Here is a 20633-nt window from a genome sequence, read left to right on the forward strand (position 1 = left end):
TAAATAGATGGAAAGAAAAGTAACCAAATAAATAAGGGCTGCCTCCTAAAACATTTGGTGTTTCTTTTGTTGTATGGTTCCAACTACAGGCTTTCTCTGCCTCAAATTGCAGATCTCTATCATTTGAGATTTGGGGGGTGGGCAAAAGGGAAAACATCATCACTAAAATAATAGGTGCAGCAAGTGATCGACTTCCCTAAGGAGCTGCAATTTTAGGTCTATTCAAATAAGAGTTACTGGTGTTCTCTGAATATTGTCATTATAAACCACTTTTCATTGTTGCCTTTTTTCTTAAACTACATCATCCTGTTCCTTTCCTCCAGTGTCAGTGGAGGATTGATTGCTTTATTTTACTATCACTCTACTCCACTATTAATTCTGTTTTCAGTATACTCTATCTCAGAACATTTTTCTTGGCAGTGAATCTCAAACATCAAGCTATGAATAATTACACATAGTATGTTTAGAATAAAGAGGTGAGCTTCAGAAGAGGTTTAAATTTTTTTAAAAAATCATTCTATCTTTTAGATTTCATCAGGTTCTCACTAAATTCACCTAAAGTATTATCTTATACCTTGTAGCAATTTTATTTACTGCTATGTCTTTAAAAAGTAGGGAGGGGAGTAAGGAGCTATTAATCTCTGTGCTTCTACTGTAGGCATTGGACTTCTCCATTCTATGCCAGTTAAAACAACTTCACACACAAATTAAGTAGAAGTAAAATCTATTAAATATATTTTAAAGCAATCCCATGGTTTTATAAAGGTCTTGGCCATAATTTCTCTGTTGCTGTAAAGAGGCAACCTTATTTTAGCAAAGTATATTTTTAATTCAACATCTGGATTCTGTATAGAAAAATTAACAAGGAAATATGTGAGATTCCTACAATGGAAGACTTTTCACATATTGCAAGCAACGCATCTCCATCCTACTTTATAGTAATACTGATGTGGGCATAAAGGAAAGACAGGAAGAGGATGACTAGATACCGGGTGATTTATACATTATCTTATTAAATCATGAAACAACTCAATGAAAAAGAAATTATTACCCTGCTTTAATGATGAATAAAAGTTATTACATCAAAGAAGTGATTATTCAAATTTATTAAAATCTACTGCAATTCAATGGCTGCATTACAATTCAAACCCAGGTTTATCTGACTAAAGCTCATGTTCTAGCTCCCAACACTGGACCTTGTGGGATCTGAAGATGAGAGGCAGAGTGGGAGAAAGACCTTGCAAAGTCTAAGCATTTACAAAAAAGTGTAGCTTTTATGGTACAAGGTAGAGGAGAGGTGATTGCTCTCAGAGATCTGGGATGCCCTTGGGTAATGATGTCCATTAGGCCATAAAAACGCTTCTGTCAAAAGTGGTCTTTGGGAGGCTGAGGTGGGCGGATCACCTGAGGTCAGGAGTTTGAGACCAGCCTGACCAATGTGATGAAACCCCGTCTCTACTAAAACTAGAAAAATTAGCCTGGTGTGGTGGCATGTGCCTATAATCCCACATACTTGTGAGGCTGAGACAGGAGAATCGCTTGAAATGGGGAGGTGGTGGTTGCAGTGAGCCAAGATCGCGCCACTGCACTCTGTCCCAGGCAACAAGAACAAAACTCTGTGTCAAAAAAAAAAAAAAAAAAAAAAAAAAGTGGTGAGGCATTGCTGGGCGAGAGTAGCACAGAAAGCCCAGTGATGTGATGACAATATGAAGATCACCAATGAAGCCTTGTGCCTATTTGTCTATTTTGAATGCTGCTTTAGCTACCCTATAATTATCTTGATGATGAATGACCAGAAATTTGCCATCCTGATGATTTGAATCATGTCAAAAAGAAATGAAGTGTCTACTCTAAAGAGTTAGGAAATTAATCTTGTAGTAGAAAATTGAAATCTTTTTTATCTCTTTTATGCAATTCACTTGGCATACTTGGTTTGAATGAAGTTTATTAATAGTTGATTATCAGTACATAAGAAACTGCTGCTAAAAGTTACGCTGGCTTTCAAAACTTTGCAAAACCATTTATGCCATTAGAAAGTACCTGAAAACGATTTTTGTACTTTTAGAAAACAATACACTAGGAAATCAAATAACAATAAGTTGTTGCAAATAGAAAATCACCTCATTTTCTGTGTTACCTTCAGCAAAGTCATGTTTGAAAGTCTGTGCATGTAACAGTGGTGGTACACAGCCTATCAGAGTGGTTTCTCAGACTGAAAAGCACAGCTGGTCTGATTGGGGTCACTGCATGTAATTAGCTTGCTTGCTTCATGAATGAATGGCAGATTTATTTTATTCTAAATGATATTTTAATTTTCACTGATTAAATTACATTTTATTTTGGTTTGGAAGGTTCGCCCTCACCATGTAAAGCAACCATGTCCTGCAGTTGTCACTAAGTTAACACCATAAGTATGTTTAAAAGAATTGTTGGCTAAGCATGGTGGCTCATGCCTGTAATCTCAACACTTAGAGAGGCCAAGACGGAAGGATTGCTTGAGCCTCGGAGTTTGAGACCACCCTGGGCAACATAGCAAGACCTCCATCTCTACAAAAAATAGATTGAAAAATTTAGCCTGGCGTGTTGGCACACACTGTAATCCCAGCTACTCGGAAGGCTGAAGCAGGAGGATTACAGGAGGAATTGCAGCTTGCAGTGAGCCATGGTTGTACCACTGCACTCCAGCCTGGGTGACAAAGTGTGACCCTGTCTCAAAAAAATATATATATATTGTGACAATAAAATATTGATGATGCATATATACAAGCAGCATGTTGGAAAAACGGTATCTCTGTTTTCCCATAAAATGGAATTGCACCCCAAATTTTCAGAAAGTCTTTCCTAAGATTGGTACACAAAGGAAATCTGTTCAGTTCCTTGAATTACTGACTCTACATCAGGAATTGAAATGTGTACTTTAATGTTCTTGCTCTGATCTCTCATTTGACTGTTTTTTGAAGCTGATTACAGTTTGAATACACAAATCCCTTTAGCTTCAAAAGTATCTAAAATAATGGATAATAGAGCATTTGAAGAGATTGTTTCTTATTGCAATTTGTCTTTCTGATGGTGATGCGGCTATTAGGTTTGATAAGAAAATCTGGCTTTATGTTTTGTTTCCTCAATAAGAATCAGTCTTCTGTCAAATTGGATTAAAGTTTTTGTTTCAGCCCAACTTGCTCACGCAACTAAGCAAGAGCTGTTTTGGTGAACATCAAGAGAGGTCATTACGAACAAATGAAACTTACTTTATTCCACTAAACACAATTTAGAAGCTTATGCTTTTTGAAAAGCTGTATGTGTTTTCTTTATTGAATATAGCATTGGAATATAATAAATTATTAGTTGACTGACTCAGTTAAACATTATGTATTATATCACTTTAAGAATGTTGAGATCTTCAGATCCAGAATTTTCAAAGGTTATTTATCTATTAAGTTTCTACTGATTATTGGAGGCACCATGCTAAGTATTTTGTACGTGTTAACACATGCATCTGCCTAAAGTCACAGAGATAATTTAAATGGCAAAATCAGGAATCGAATACAGATCTCTGGCATCTTGTTCTACTGTAGTGTGTTTTTAAGTGTCATAAATCATTTACTTTAACTTCTAAAATAGTCTAGAAATTCCTTCTTCTAGTCTACCTTAATCTCTGTACTTTGCAAAGAAAAAGCAAAGATATGTGAGGGCAATTGGAAAAATACCCTTCCTGAAAATAGTATGCATTGTAGTGCTTTTGTTATTTCGCCTAAACAAACTTTATGTATTCCTAGAATTGTTTCTGGAAGCAAATCGTCTTTTATGCAGGGCATCTCAGAGCACATTTTTATAAAACATTATGTTCACGCTGGAGCCTTTTCAAAGTAAAATCATAGAATATTCATTCTGTTTTTTAATATAGTTATCAATTGACCCATAAGTTTATACAAACAATCTGGCGTACAAAAAGGGAAAGGAAAGAAGGAAAAAAATATCTGCTGCCACCTGAAATGATCCCTGTTAAATCCTGAAAATCCTGGGAAAGAGTGGCAGCATGACACTGGGTTATGACTTTGCAGATACCATGCAAACCTTTGAAAGAACACTGTCTTGAGGTTGTAAAACATAAACTAGCCTAAGCTGTTCTATTGTGTTGTAAGTAGTGATAGAGATACTAACAGTTTCCAAGTGACCATGGGTTTTATTTCAAACACAGTTCCCGTTTTTTATAATCAATTTGCCCTGCTCCACTATGTCTCCTAAGTTCTCCAAATGGCCCCACATGTGACCCAAAGAGGAATGATAATAAAAAGACAACTTCTTCTTTCACTAGTCCCAGGGTTTATTTTTTACATTTTAATTTTTTTTTTTTTTCATCCTGTTGCTCAGTGATTTTCAAACTGTGGGTCACAAACCATTAGTGAGTCATGAAATCAATTTAGCAGGTCCCAACAAATGTTTTAAAATCTAATAGATAGACTAAAAATATCAAAGAGCAATGCATGAAATAAAAGTATCTTCAAAACTTTCATGTCAAACATATATTAATATGTATGGAGGTATGGGGAAATGGGTGGAGGTAAAGTAATACATAATTCCTAGAATGCTTACTTATCCAAAAAAAAAAAAATGAAGTCACGGCCATACTTTCAGTGATGGAGTTCCTACGTTATTTTAAGCAATTTGAAATACTGATTTAATCTCCTCAAATTTGACCTTTGGGTTTGCAGCAGATCACAATTCTTTATTTTTAAATAAAAATGATAGCAAGCAAATGGGTATATTATTACATTCCCCCTTTTCAGAACAGACCATGATCTATTCACCTGTGGTTTAGTATGAACTATTGAAATGAGTTCAAAATTCTTAACGTAACTGAGGAATGTCACATACCATTTCTGTTTAGGGCTTTTTTCTTTTCTTTTCTTTTCTTTTTTTTTTTTGATGTAGTGTTTACGCCTTTGCTTGAGGGAATTATTTTCAACTAATTGTTGGCATTTAAACACTGACACATCTAATGTAAATATGAAGCTAGTGTTTTCTTTTCTCAGGCTAATGTGACTGCATTAAAGAAAGTTTTTCAGAATCCAAAATTTTTGATTAGATAATATGTCTTGCCTGTGTCAATATAATAAGATCCACTTAATTAAAATTAAGTAGAATCATTTAAATCATGTATCTATGACATCATAGATTTGACATAAGCTTCTGGTTGTAGTACAATAGAATTAATAATGAAAATAAGTTATGTTATTTAGGGCAGATGTTGCTTGAAATAGTGTAACAGCTTATCACTTATCTCATATACTTTTATTTTCTTGCACTTTCAGCCAAAATTGACCAAGAGGCAGAGGAAAATTCACTGACAGAGACTCATAAATGGTGAGAAATTACTTTATTTCCTCCCAGAATAGGCTTATAACATGCTAAGTGTATTTCATCTTAAGGAACCAATTATTAGTTACATTTTAATTTTCAAGCATAAAATAAAAAGACATCTAATAAAACAGTGTACTCTAAATCCACAGTGAATTTCTGAATTTTTGTTACTCTGGGTAACATATAGTTCTGTTAAATACCAAATTATTGTGACTAGCTTAGCACCTTCTCTTTTACATGGGATTTAGAACTATGGAAATACACAAAAGAATGAAGATAGCAAGAACCTGTTTCAGAGTTCAGATAATTTTAAAAAACTATGTAATTTCCATATTCAAAAGTGAAGTCTAAGTAGGGAGCAATGAGCTTTCCTTGGATGCACCTTCATTTCCAGAATGGACACTTGCAATTATGGGTAAACATAGAAAAGTATCTCAGAAATCTCCCTGCTTCTCTGCCTCCATTTTCTCTTCTCCTCCCATCTCTCTATATCCGCCAGGCTTCTCTAGAAAAAAAGGACACACTGGCGATACAGATATAAACACACACACACACACACACACACACGCACACAGGCTACCTCATTTTATTGCACTTCTCTTTGTTGTGCTTTGCAGATAATTGTATTTTTTTTCCCCCACAAATTGAAGGTTTGTGGCAACTCTGCTTCTAGCGAGCCTATTGGTGCCACGTTTCCAGCAGCATGTGCACACCTCATGTCTCTGTGTTACATTTTGGTAATTCTTGTAATATTTCAAACTTTTTATTTTTATTATCTGTTACCATAGGTGATCTGTGATCAGTGATCTTTTATGTTACTATCGTAATTGTTCTGGGACACCATGACCTGACCCATATAAGATGGCAAATGTAATAGAAAGATATTGTATGTTCTAACTGTTCCACCAACCAGCTGCTCCCTTGCCTCTCCCCTCTCCTTAGGCCTCCGTATTCCCTGAGACACAACAATATTGAAATTAGGTCAATTAATTACCCAACAGTGGCCTCTACATATTCAAGTGAAAGAGTCACACATCTCTCACTTTAAAACAAAATCTAGAAATGGTTAAGTTAATGAGGAGGATATATCCAAAACCAAGATATGCTCAAAGCTAGATCTCTAGTGCCAAACTGTTAGCCAAGTTATGAATGCAAAGAAAAAGCTCTTGAAGGAAATTAAAAGTCTATTTCAATGAACACATGAATGATAAGAAAGCAAAACAGCATTCTTGCTGCTATGGGGAAAGTTTTAGTGGTCTAAACAGAAGATCAAACCAGCCACAATAGTCTGTTACCAAAATGCCAGGGGTTTGGTTTAGCACAGCTACTTGCCACACAGAAAGCCAGTCACTGAGATGAATATTGCCAGGGAAGAAGGCTTTAATCGGGTGCTGCAGCCAAGGGCGATGGGAGCTCAGTCTCAAATCCATCTCCCTGACTGACTAAAAGTAGGGATTTATATAGCAGGGAAGAAATGTAACCGTGTATGGGAGAGTAGGAATTAGGGAGGGGTAAGGAAGAGGAGGTAGTCAGCAACAAGCAGCTGGTGGGTTAGGCAATCACAGTGGGTGAAGGGTCTGGCATCTCATTGTCCAGGTGGAGTGATCTGGTGAGTTTCAGTTCCTCGACGCTATATTGGAAGCCTGATGGTTCGTTTCCTGAGAAAGGAACTCAAAAAAGACAAATGTAACTTTCTCAAGTTTTAAGACTGGGAGGGTCAATTTCTATGTTTATTCAAATTAAGTCATAAACATCAGTTCTGTGGGACCATTGAACCTGTTTCAATTCCCTTCAACCAAACCCTAATCCAGAGCAAGGCCCTAACGCTCTTCAATTCTATGAAGGGTGAAATAGGTGAGGAAACTGGAGAGGAAAAGTTTGAGGACAGTAGAAGTGGGGTCATGAAGTTTAAGGAAAGAAGCCTTCTCCGTAACAAAAAAGTGCAAGGTGAAGCAAGAAGTGCTGATAGAGAAGCTGCAGGTTCTCCAGAAGATCTAAGGTAATTCATGAAAGTAGCTAAACAACATATTTCCAATGTAGATGAAACATCTTCTGTTGGAAGAAGATGCCATGTAGGACTTTCGTAGCTAGACAGAAATCAATGCCTGACTTTAAAGCTTCAGAGAACAGGGCCGGGCATGGTGACTCACGCCTGTAATCCTAGCACTTTGGGAGCCCAAGGTGGGTGGATCACCTGAGGTCAGGAGCTCGAGCCCAGCCTGGCCAACATGGTAAAATCCCTTCTCTACTAAAAATACAAAAATTAGCCCGGCATGGTGGTGCATGCCTGTAATCCCAGCTGCTCAGAAGGCTGAAGCAGGAAAATTGCTTTAACCCAGGAGGCAGAGGTTGCAGTGAGCTGAGATCACGCCAGTGCACTCCAGCCTGGGTGACAGAGCGAGACTCGGTCTCAAAAATAAATAAGTAAATAAATTTTTTAGAAACTGAAACTTCAAAAAACAGGATGAATGTCTTGTTAGGGCATAATGCAACTGGTAACTCTTAGCTGAAGCCAGTGCGCACTCCCCATTCTGAAAATGCTAGGGCCCATAGGCATTATGTCAAATCTCCTCTGCCTGTGCTGTATAAATGGAACAACAAAGCCTGCACATCTGTTGATAGCATAGCTTACTGAATATTTTAAACCCACTGCTGAGACCCATTGCTCAGAAAATAGAAAAGATTCCCTTCAAAATATCACATCTCATGGACCATGCACTTGGTCACCCAAGAGCTCTGCTGGAGATGTACAAAGAGAATCATGTTTCAATGCCTGCTAAAACAACATTCATTTTGTAGCTCATGGAGCAAGGAGTACTTTCGACTTTCAAGTCTTATTATTTAAGAAATACATTTGGTAAGGCTATAGCTGCCATAGGTAGTGATTCCTTTAAGAGATCTGGGTAAAGTAAATTGAAACCTTCTGGAAAGGATTCACCATTCTAGATGCCATCAATAACATACATAATTCATGGAAGCAGGTCAAAATATCAACGTTAACAGGAGTTTGGAAGAAGTTAATTGTAACCCTCACAGATGGTTTTGAGGATTCCAGGGCATCAGTGGAGAAAGTAACCGCAAATGTGGTAGAAATAGAGAATTAGAGGTAGAGTCTGAAGATGTGACTGAGTTGCAGCAATCTCATAATAAAACTTGAACAGATGAGGAGTTGCTTCTTATGAATGAGCAAAGAAAGTAGTTTCTTGAGATGGAATCTACTCGTGGTTAAGAGCTATGAACGTTGTTGAAATCACAACAAAGAATTTAGAATATCACATAAACTTAGTTGACAAAGCAGGAGCAGGGTTTGAGAGGATTGACTCCAGTTTTGAAAGAAGCTCTTCTGTGAGTAAAGTGCTATCAAATGGCATCATATACTACAGAGAAATCTCTTGCGAAAGAGCGAATTGATGTGGCAGATTTCATTGTTGTCTTATTTTAAGAAATTGTCACAGCCACCCCAGCCTTCAGCAACCACCATTCCAATCAATCAGTAGTCATCAACATCAAAAAGATACTGCGGTCACTGAAGACTCAGATAATCGTTAACATTCTTTTAGTAACAAAGTATCTGCTAATAAAGTATATATTTTTTCAGACATAATTCTGTTGCATACTTAATAGACTGTAGTATAATGTAAACATAACTTTTATATGCACTAGGAAACCAAAAAATTCATGTAACTCTATTAAAATATTCATTCCCTTTATTGCATTGGTCTGGAACCAAAGCCACAATATCTCTGAGGTTTTCGTGTGTGTGTATATGTGTGTGTGTGTGTGTGTGTGTGTGTGTAAAGAAAGATAGAGAAACTTATTTTAAGGAATTGACTCATGCGATTGTAAAAGTTGGCAAGTCTAAAATTAGCAGGGCAAGGTGACAATTCCAGTAGGAGTTGATGTTGCAATCTTTTTTTCTTCTCTTTATAAATTTTAACTTTTATTTTAGATGAAGGGGTACACGTGCAGGTTTGTTACATGGGTATATTGCATGACAGTGAGGTTTGGAATCTAAATGATCCCATCACCCAGGTATTCAGCGTAGTACCCAATAGGTGGTTTTTGAGCCCGTGATCCCCCTGCGTTGTTCAGTAGCCCTAGTGTCTGTTGTTCCCATCCTTATGTCTATGTGTGATCGGTGTTTAGCTCCCACTTACAAGTGAGAATAGGCAGTATTTGGTTTTCTGTTCTTGCATTAGTTCTCTTAGGATGATGGTCTCCAGCTCCATCTGCATTCCTGCAAAGGACACGATTTCACTCATTTTATAGTTGCGTAGTATTCCATGATGTATGTGTACCACATTTTCTTTATCCAGTTCACTGTTGATGGGCAACTGGATTGATTCCATGTCTCCACTATTGTGAATAGTGCTGCGATGAACATACGACTGTGTGTGTTTTTGATAGAATGCATTATTTTCCTTTGGGTATATACCCAGTAGTGGGATTGCTGAGTCGAATGGTATTATAGTTCCGTTTTCAGTTCTTTGAGAAATCTTCAAACTGCTTTCCACAGTGGCTGAACAACTTTGCATTCCCACCAACAGTGTACAAACATTCCCTTTTCTGCACAGCCTTGCCAACATCTGTTACATTCTGACTTTAATAATTGCCATCCTGACTGGTGTGAGATAGTATCCAATGGGGATTTTGATTTGTATTTTTCTGATGATTAGCGATGTTGAGCATTTTTCCATGTTTTTTGGCCACTTGTATGTCTTCTTTTGAAAAGTGTCTATTTATGTCCTTTGCCTATTGTTTTAATTGGATTGTTTTTGCTTGTTGATTTGATTAAGTTCCTTGGAATATTGCAATCTTGAGTCTGAAGCAGTCTAGAGACAGAATTCTTTCATATTCAGCAACCTGAGTCTTCAGGTCTTCAACTGATTGGAGGAGACCCAGCATGTTTTAAAGGGAAATCTACTTTTTTCAGTGCCTAGTAATGTAAGTGTTAACCACACCTAGGCCAGGCACAGTGGCTTATGCTTGTAATCCCAGCACTTTGGGAGGCCGAGACAGGCAGATCGCCTGAGCTCAGGAGTTTGAGACCAGCCTGGTCAACCAGCCAGGCCAACATGGCAAAAACCCATTTCTACTAAAAATACAAAAAATTAGCCAGGCATGGTGGTAGGGGCCTATAATCCCAGCTATTCAGGAGGCTGAGGCATGAGAATTGCTTGAACCTGGGAGGCGGAAGTTGCAGTGAGCCGAGATCACGCTACTGCACTCTAGCCTGGGCAACAGAGACTCCTCAAAAAAAAAAAAAAAAAAAAAAGAAGTTAACCACACCTAAAAACTGCTTTCACAATAACATCTAGACTGGTGTTTGACCCCACAATGGGCACTATGACCTGGCCAAGTTGATACATAAAATTAACTGTCACAATTTCTAAAGAGAAACCTTATTAGCCTTGAGGAAAAAATTTATTAAAGAAGTTATCTGCCATTAATTTAGTAGGAAAGATCTTTTTTTTTTTTTTTTGAGACATAGTCTTGCTTTGACAACCAGACTGGAGGACAGTGGCACCATCTCAGCTCACTGCAACCTCCACCTGCCAGGTTCAGGCAATTCTCATTCCTCAGCCTCCCTAGTAGCTAGAATTACAAGCATGCGCTGCGACACCCAGCTAATTTTTTTTTTTTTTTTTTTTTTTTTTTTTTAGTATAGATGGGGTTTTGTCATGTTGGCCAGGCTGTTCTCAAACTTTTGGCCTCAAGTGACCCACCCGCCTTGGCCTCCCAAAGGGCTGGGATTACAGGCATGAGCCACCGTGCCTGGCTGGCAACATCTTTTATATTCACTGAACAGATATTACATATTTAGTAGTTCTTGGCTTGATAACAAATATTGTCGTAGCAAACTAGTAAACAGAATTCGCCAGTTTCTATGGAAAGCAAAAGCTGAGGTCAAAGGCCTGAAATTATAAAATCAGAAATTTCAGTGAGTTGCATGAAAAAATTACTGGCAAAGGACAAAATCGTTACCATCTTTTATAATTAAACAATGAACCCCGAAATTCAAAAGTAAAACAGAATAATGAATCGTATGGAACATTTGAGGTTACTCCAAAGAAATAATCTCTGTGCCATTTTTCTCAGCGGTCCTATGTAACCGGGGCAACAATCAGTAGGAATTGTACGCAGGAAAGCAGTGTAACTCTGATCCTCTGGCCTTTTGAGTCTGGATCCTGCCTCTTACACGTGATAGCTCTATGACCTTAGACCAATCCCATCACCCCAGGAAAATAGTGTCTACTTGGTAGGTGAGAATTAAATGAAATAATCTCTGGCAGATGCTTAGTCCCAAGTGATCAATAGATGTTAATCGCCATGTTATTTTCACATTATTTTTATAATCGGAAATTATAAAAAGTTTAGTGGTAGAATTAGAAACCAGAGTCAGATTTCAGACTTGGGCAATGTATTTGTTTGTTGTCATGTTTCTCGCCGTCTCCGTGGATTGCAGCCCTGGGTGGCCTCGGATGGTTATGGAGCATAGATTTTGGAATCAGGTCTATATTTCGGTACCTGCACCAAACTGCTGGCACCGTGGCTCCAAGGATTTATTGCAACTTTTGAATCCATGTCCTCATCTGTGAGAAAAAGAAAAACAATGTCCACATGATAAATGTGGTGATCAGTTCATTACTTAACTCATTAAGTAGGTTAAATGAGTAAAATATATATGTAGAGTATCAACTTCATAAGAGCTTTTCAAAGTTTCCTTTTCTTCCATTTACCAAAATCCCTGAGCTTGGGAGACTGATTTTTAGCATGAACTATCTTCACAACAACCATTAAACTGGAGAAAACAATATAAAACAGTTATTTAACATGTCTAGAAATGGTTCTAAGGACATGCAGCAAATGGGGAATCGTTTGTCCAAGAAAATCTAAATCATGGTAAGAACAGCGAGAGTCTAAGGCATTGGAATCACTGCCCATTGTGTCCTACTACGTCTTATGGGAGCCGCTGCCCCAGCTCTAATCCAGACACTTACAGTCACGAAAATAGGGGCTTCCACTCTCCCAAGCTCGTACGCTGAAGCTATGGCGTCTTACTGGGTCAGCGGGCTGCCAGCATTACTCGTCCCACCACCTCCAGCTCATTGCAGTTCTGTTCCAGACTAACAGTGCAGGTAAGAAGCGGCTCCCTTTCTCAACACTTCATTACTTAAAGGGCAGATGCTCCAGCTCAGGTGTTGCAGACCAAGAATGCTGGGCCCCAGTGCTTCCACTCTAGCTGACTTTTAGGGCGGAGATTCTACACCAGGAGGGAGAATACATGAAGACTAGGGGCCCCCACCTCAGCTCCTTCTTACACAGCAGGAGTGTTGCTTTGGAAGAAGCGGACCACTGTCCTAATCCTAGCTTTAATCATTGTGCAGGTGCACAGAAGTCCTGCCCAGAGCTCTACAGATGTGCTTGAGAAGGCGGATTTTGTTTGGAATAGAACATGAAGAACTTCATACCTAAGAGCTTTGACTGAAACAATAGAGGTCTAGATGGAGAGCGGTTGAGAGGGTGTTCGTAGCTCCATGATACAGCAGCAACAAGCACAATGGCTGAGCAATCAGAAGTTTAACAGAGAGATCAAGGGAAGAAGATAGCCAAGAAGGATCCTTTTGGAATCATAGTCAATCCCAGAGGTTGGAAGGCTGTGCATAAGCTTACTAGGCTGCACCCACTAATGAGCATCAGATCAGGAGGTCAGGCTGACTTGGAAACAATCCCCAAGCTGTGTAGGAATCCATGAACATATGCTATAAGCCTCACTGGCACCTGGGAACTCAGCACAACCGCTGACCACCACTGGCAGAACAATAAGATATGTAACCCAGGAGCAACTCATAGGAAGCCAGGGTAAAAAATAAAATCACCTATATGCCTTCCTATAGTCTGTCTAATAGCCACAAAACAAGCATACCAGCATCAGCCGAGTTAACTGCTTCTAGGACCTCGTATGTAAGCAGAGAGAAACACTTCTGCCTGATATACTGTGGGCGTCCACCTGCCGGGCTGGCTGGCAGGCTGCCTCCTCCCAGACCATTGAGGGAATGGTGGACTTTGACCCAGATTCTAGAGTCCCAGATCTCCTTCCCAGCTTGGAGGCCTTGAATATTTCATCTGCCACCCCAGTCTCAACAGTGGCTCACCATATGTACTTTCTTCCTATGTAAATGTCTTTAGGACCCAAAGCCTCAGTTTTTTATGGAGCTCTTCTTTTGTTTGACTTGGCCAAGACTTTCTTTACTCCCCCCCACCACCACACACACAAAAAGAAATGAAACAAAATACATACACAGGCCAGGGGCGGTGGCTCACACCTTTAATCCCAGCACTTTTGGAGGCCAAGACAGACAGATCACCTGAGGTCAGGAGTTCAAGAACACAGCCTGGGCAACATGGTGAAGCCCCATCTCTACTAAAAATATAAAAAAATTAGCCGGGTATGGTGGCATGCACCTGTAATCCCAGCTACTCCGGAGGCTGAGGCAGAAGAATCGCTTGAACCCGGAGGGCAGAGGGTTCAGTGAGCCGAGATGGAGCCACTGCACTCCAGCATGGGTGACAGAGTGAGACCCCATCTCAAAAAAAAAAAAAAAAAGATACACATGCACATACACATATACAGATCCTCACTGTATTTTATCTCCAAATATTTCAGTTGTCTTGGCAAGGCCTAGAGGGAGAGGATATCCAGGAGTACGAATTTAGGCATACATTTTTCCTGTCTTCCATTTCTCCTTTTATTTTTATTATAGATTATTCTTATCATGTTCTGCATATCATATTATCAGAAACCAGATAAAATTAATTTTGGAGGCAAGACTTGGAGGTACTAAAAAAGTTGTTCTTCATTTTCCAGCCCTCCATTTAGCCCTTTGACATTGAGACAGAAAATACACGGGGAAGTTTCATTTTATAACTGTATCAAAAGGTTCCTAATCCAAAGAATTGGCTGGTGAGATTCTGTTTTTATCTCAGTGATGCTGTAACAGCCAGAGTCAACTTAGTTTTACTTTACACCCTGTGGCAGGAGATACTGACAAACTGGTGACAAATTTTTGTGCTTTGATTTTTAAAAATGGCTTATAATCCCAGCACTTTGGGAGGCCAAGGCGGGTGGATCACAAGGTCAGGAGATCGAGACCATCCTGGCTACACAGGTGAAACCCCGTCTCTACTAAAAATATAAAAAATTAGCCAGGTGTAGTGGCAGGTGCCTATAGTCCCAGCTACTCGGGAGGCTGAGGCAGGAGAATGGCGTGAACCCAGGAGGCGGAGCTTGCAGTGAGCCCAGACTGCACCACTGCACTCCAGCTTCGGTGACAGAGCAAGACTCCGTCTCAAGAAAAAAAAAAAAAAAATAGCTGAGAGTTATTTACAGATAATTGTGATAGCTGAGTTGGGCTATCAGATGCCTTAAGGACCCAATAAGGATCATATAATAACTGAACAGCCTTTTCTGTACCAAAAGAGAAGTTTCCCGGAGCTTTTGAGGTGATCCAGCATTCCGTATGCTCACCAAGGTTATCATGAGAGAAGGCAGGGCTGCGCGGTGGACAGGACGCTGACATTTCCTCTCAGTCTAGCTCTGCCACTCCAGAATTACAAGTGGATAAACCACAGAAAGTTCCCCAAGTTCCCGGGCCTCCACTTCGTTATATGTAAAAAGGAATATAACCTCACCCTTTCTTTCATCCTCCAGGGCTGTAGGAATATGGAATAGCTTGTTCTTTGCAAAGCTTCTTCAAGTGGGGGTCCTAAGAGGCCTTTCTTGAAGGCTTATTCATGTGAAAATATTTTGTAATCCTCACACACACATTATCAGCTTGCTTTGAAAGGAATTATCCTCATTTGTCTTTACATTCTAGTACATTTTTTTAAACATCTTGACTCTTAGCCCATTTAAAATGGATAAGCTGAACTTTTATCAAGAAAATAATTACAATTGTCTTCTATAAATAGTATTAAAAACAAACAATGGTTAGTATATTTTTTAAATCAAGCCAGATCATTTTCATATTCCATTTGTTAGCATAATAATTTTTAATGTGCTAATTCTGTTTATTCATGCATTTTTGCTATTAATCTAGGAAGTGGAATTTTGAGCTCCTTTTTCTCATGAGCAAAACTGTATAGCTTTCGAATAAATAGTTTAACTGATCTCTTCAGTTGTCCTGGAAAGTAAGGCGGCTGGGCAGATGAGTCTTGAACCATACCCAAATCCCAAATGCAAAGCAGATGAATATATTCTCATCTTCAGATGATTTCATTGGGGAAGCCAAGCCATCATATTGTATTACAAGATGGATTTCGGCAGAATGTTGTTAAGGTTGGCTTCATCCCCATTGTGTGTGTTTATGTCAGCTTCTGCTTCTATTTTATTTTTAATTAGCATACACGGCTTTCTTCAATTATGGAAAAGTATCACCAGACCAAATATGATTGTTTTTATTTCCTACAGAGTCACTTAATGTCTATGTCAGCTCACAGGCAGAGAATGTAGAAATTTTGAATTTGTCTAATAAATGTCCATTCCTTTATATTCAAATTTTAAAAATAATGAGACTGGGAGTTATAAAATCTGCTTTATTTCTTAATAAACTAAGGCTAACTTGAAACATTTCTTCAGATTTTTTTCTTCTATTTATTTAAATTCTATGGGTAAAAACTATATTTTCAGGTGAAATTGACTTTGATATAGAAAAAGAAAAGGTTTTAGAAACACGGTTTATTCCAGCTATCAGTTGCGTTGATTTCACTAAATTTAATTCTGGCATCAATAAAGCTAATATAAATGACTGAATGTAAAATCTGAATTGTATTGCAACTATTCAGTTAAATCGCTTACCCTTGTTAGTCAGTGAAGCTGACATTCTGGGCAAAGGAAATCAGAGTGAGAAATGTGTGCACCGTCTGTGAGTAATGGCAAACCAAGTAATGTGTATGAACTACTCCTATCATGGTAAAGCCACTTTTTTCTAGGAAGTTTGTGACGTTTCCTACAGATTAAAACATTTATTTTAAGATATTTGTATTTTTCTACAAGACATACATGCTATTGACATTTTTATATAAAACTTTAAAAACAGCCGGGTGCAGTGACTCACACCTGTAATCCTAGCACTTTGGGAAGCCAAGGCAGGCAGTTCAACTGAGGTCAGGAGTTCGAGACCAGCCTGAACAACATGGTGAAACCCCATCTCTACTAAAAATACAAAAGTTAGCCTGGTGCAGTGGTAGGCTCCTGTAATCCCAGCTACTCGAGAGGTTGAGGCAAGAGAATTGCTTGAACCCAGGGAGCAGAGGTTACAGTGAGCTGAGATCATGCCACATGTCTCAAAATAGAAGTCTTTTTTTTCCTCCAGGAGCTAAAGACATCTAGAAAGATTAGATATAACTGATCTTGTGATGAGACCATAAGATGATAGTGAGTTTGTTTAATAAGGAAGCAAATAGCACAATTAAACTTAGAGAATTAATAAGTAATGTGATTTATTTGGACATTATTATGTGATAAAGATTTGACTGTATAGTTTTAAAATGTACTCAATGTATCTCATATGATCTTTTTAAAAATATTCTTAAAGAGAATACACTAGATTCTCTCTCCTACTTAAATAATAGCAAGGCAATTGGAAACAACCAGTAATAAAAGACAAGAAATTGTAATGGAAGAACGCACATTTGTAGAAGAACTTTAAATCACACATTTTAAAAAATAAATACTATTTCTGCATGTAATATTGCTTAAATGGTATTTTAGCAAAGCCAAGATTGCATAACAAATGAGTTGAAATGGAAAATTAATCTTTCATTCAAAATAAAGACAAAAAACGGGGAAAGAAAGAAAACAGAATGTTGGTTCCACTGGTTTCATACAGTATGTAACTATTCATTTGTCACGGGAGAGAAAATATTTAATCATTTCTGAACTGATGCACACATACTTTATCATGTTTAGTGACTTTTAGAGTGTCAGTTTGTAAAATGTTTATCCAAGGAATGGACTTCTGGCACATGGATAAAATGAAAAGTGAAATGTTTAGTTCATAATAGGCATATTTTCCAGAATCTTTCTGAGTAACTATCCGGAGATGAATAGAAAGACTACAGGTCTGTGTTTATCTGGCTTAGGCTGGCCGACCAAGCAGGCTCCAGCCTGGTATTAAAACTGAAGTGACATGGAATGTCTTTGCAAAAGCCCCAAACAATGACATCATTCCCTTAATAATATTGATAATGTAGAACAAAGTTAGAGTTTGTTATTTCCCAATTTGGATTTCTTAGTTAACTACTTCTAATCCTGGCAGAAGATTTACTGTCTGGAGGCCCAGCAGAGCAAGGCTTCCCAGGTAGAAAGCTGTTATTTCATGCCTTTTACTTTTGGGCCATGTGGTAAGTTTTAGATACAGCACTTTTCTTTGTACAAATGGGTTTTCTTCTATCGCTACGTTATCCAACTTTTTATAAAATCCATTTACTTTGAACAGTAGGGTAACCCATGACACCCTTTGCAGATTTTCTGGCCTTGGCAAGTTATAAAAAATCTGAGGTGGAGATCGCTCCTGAAGTTTGTTTGTTAACGTTAGTGCTTTTCAAATAGAAGGATTTCAGGATTTTCTGATTATGAGAATTTTAATGTTTTTTTCCAGTCTTGGTTGATAATTATGAAAGAAACATCAAAGAATTTCTGCCCTTTGGAAAAGTTTTGTTGTAAAAATGGAAGCTTTCCTGTTGTATAAACTTGAGATCTTTCCCACCCCAATATTTAAAAATATTTGTTGGCCTAGAACAGACTAAACTGTCTCCAGAAGCTATGTTCTCCAAGTTAATAGAGGTTAGAACTCTTAAATTAACTTTTGTGCCCTAAAACCTAAAAGAAGAGTAATGAAATCACTGTGCTTGCTGGGGATTCTAATCACTGTGCTCTTGAAATACAAGTAGCACAAGGGGTGGAGAGGGTGAAGATAATACAAGAAAGGAAGGATATACTACTTTGTCTACTGTTTTGTGTTTTTAAAAAATAGAAAGTAGAAAGAATAAGGGCTAACAAATGAGGTTATGAAGTGTCTTTAGTACCAACGCGGTGGCTCACACCTGTAATCCCAGCACCTTGGGAGGCCACGGAAGGTGGATCACCTGAGGTCAGGAGTTTGAGACCAGCCTGACCAACATGGAGAAACCCCGTCTCTACTAAAAATACAAAATTAGCAGGGCATGGTGGTGCATACCTGTAATCCCAGCTACTCAGGAGGCTGAGGCAGGAGAATGGCCTGAACCCGGGAGGCAGTGTTGCAGGTGAGCTGAGGTTGCGTCACTGCACTCCAGCCTAGGCGACAAAAGCAAAACTCTGTCTCAAAAAAAAAAAAAAAAAAACAGTATTTAACTGTAGTATCATGCTCCAAATCCATTAGGATTGTCCATCTTGAGAAAATATGCTTCAAGCACCGCAGAGATTCCAGAAGAACTCAGTAGTTAAATAAATGAGTCTACAATCATTGTTCAGAGGAAGAAAAAAAAAGTTTTTCTAAGGAGAATGAAAACGAGTTATTGATTTGTATCTACGTTTTATGAGGCAAATTGGAAATCGGTTTTAGAAGATTGTCATTAGAAGGGCTCATTTGCCTACAAATTACAAAGGAACAATTAAACTACATTACACTCCCAAAGGCATTTCTCAGAGGCCTCCAGAATCCCACAGAAAGGGAAGCAGCCTCCAGCGTGGAAGCGAAGGGAAGCAGCTTCAGGAGCAGGAAGTGAAGGGAAGCAGCCTCAGGAGTGGGGGGAAGCAAAGGGAAGCAGCCTCAGGAGTGGGGGGAAGCAAAGGGAAGCAGCCTCAGGAGTGGGGGAAGCGAAGGGAAGCAGCCTCAGGAGCAGGGGAAGCCGGGAGGGGGAAGCGAAGGGAAGCCGCCTCAGGAGCGGGAGAAGTGAAGGGAAGCTGCCTCAGGAGTGGGGGAAGCGAAGGGAAGCCGCCTCAGGAGTGGGGGAATGGGTCAGATGCAAGCACCGGATCTCCCCCATGACGGCGTTTAGTGCCTCGGTTAAGATCCTGCTCTGAGAAACAATGCTGGCATTCAAATCCCGTTATAGCCCCTTTTATCTTCTTTTTCAGTTTTCTGACTTCGAGGAAGTTACTGAAACTTCTGTATCTCCATTTTCTTGTTTCTAAAATGAGGGCAACAGAACAGTGCCTGGCTCAGAGTTAGCACATAATTACTTGGTATCATTCTTACTTGATGTTTGTTGTAGTGACCTGCCACTCATGACTAGTTTGAATTTTCTCCATGGATATTAATGCAAATTCTCAAAAGGATGAATCTGGTTAGTTCCTAGATAGGTAATATAAGCTCATAAAGGATACCAGCTCCCCCAGCCTGGTCTATAGTTGAGACAAGTTTTCTAAAATCAATGTAAGGAAGAAAAATGGAACATTAACTTTTTGGGGAGATGGGAAGGACTAGTGGAACAATCAGGCTTACAGATATAACCATCTGAAAAGAGATAATTTGGAGTATATTGAGTGAACTTTTTTAAGTTGAAGTTTTTTCATTGTGAGAGCGTTACATCAAGAACCGTTCATCATCTGATTTTTTGTTGCCTACTCCGGCTTGCATCAGATGTGGGTAAACCTTAAAAGTAGCATGAAGAAATTTTTTTTGGCTAATTTCCCTACCATTTGTCTTGAAAGACGATGTAGGTATAGGGTTGGTTGGAATTGTAGAAATTACAGCTACACCTTTTTTTTTTTTTTTTTTTTTTTTTTGAGATGGAGTCGCTCCCTCGCCCAGGCTGGAGTGCAGTGGCGCAATCTCGGCTTACTGCGACCTCCGCCTCCCGGGTTCAAGCGATTCTCCTGCCTCATCCTCCAGAGTAGCTGGGTTTTCAGGCTCGCACCACTGCACCCGGGTAATTTTTTGTATTTTTAGTAGAGACAGGGTTTCACCATTTTGGCCAGGCTGTTCTCGAACTCCCAACGTGCTAGGATTACGGGCGGAGCCACCATGCCCAGCCGCAGCTACACTTTTCTTGCAAAGTTGTAATCAGGATTGGAGAAGGGAAATAACTGATTCTAGCACCATCAAAGTCCTACATCTGCAGAGAGTGTCAAGGAGGGAGATAGCAAGATCTATAGGAGCCTAATTAATTCTTTCTTCATTTGTTGTGAGAATTCGATGTGATCACGTGATATTTTACTTAATACCATAACTAACCATGCAGTAAGCATATAATAAATGCAGATTTGTTCCCCTAAGGAGTATACA

The 20633-nt window shown here is 38.9% G+C and overlaps 1 protein-coding gene across 2 annotated transcripts in view; it reads left to right on the top strand.

Annotated features, from left to right (window-relative positions):
• FMN2 (formin 2) overlaps positions 1–20633 on the top strand; it is a 393694-nt gene that overhangs the window by 305296 nt on the left and 67765 nt on the right. For both annotated transcript variants that reach the window (XM_031659811.1, XM_031659814.1), the window contains one exon: positions 5313–5364. In XM_031659811.1, the coding sequence (XP_031515671.1) occupies positions 5313–5364 (52 nt within the window). The remainder of the gene's footprint in view (positions 1–5312; positions 5365–20633) is intronic.

This window comes from Papio anubis, chromosome 1 (genome assembly GCF_008728515.1).
Source record: "Papio anubis isolate 15944 chromosome 1, Panubis1.0, whole genome shotgun sequence".
NCBI lineage: Eukaryota > Metazoa > Chordata > Mammalia > Primates > Cercopithecidae > Papio > Papio anubis.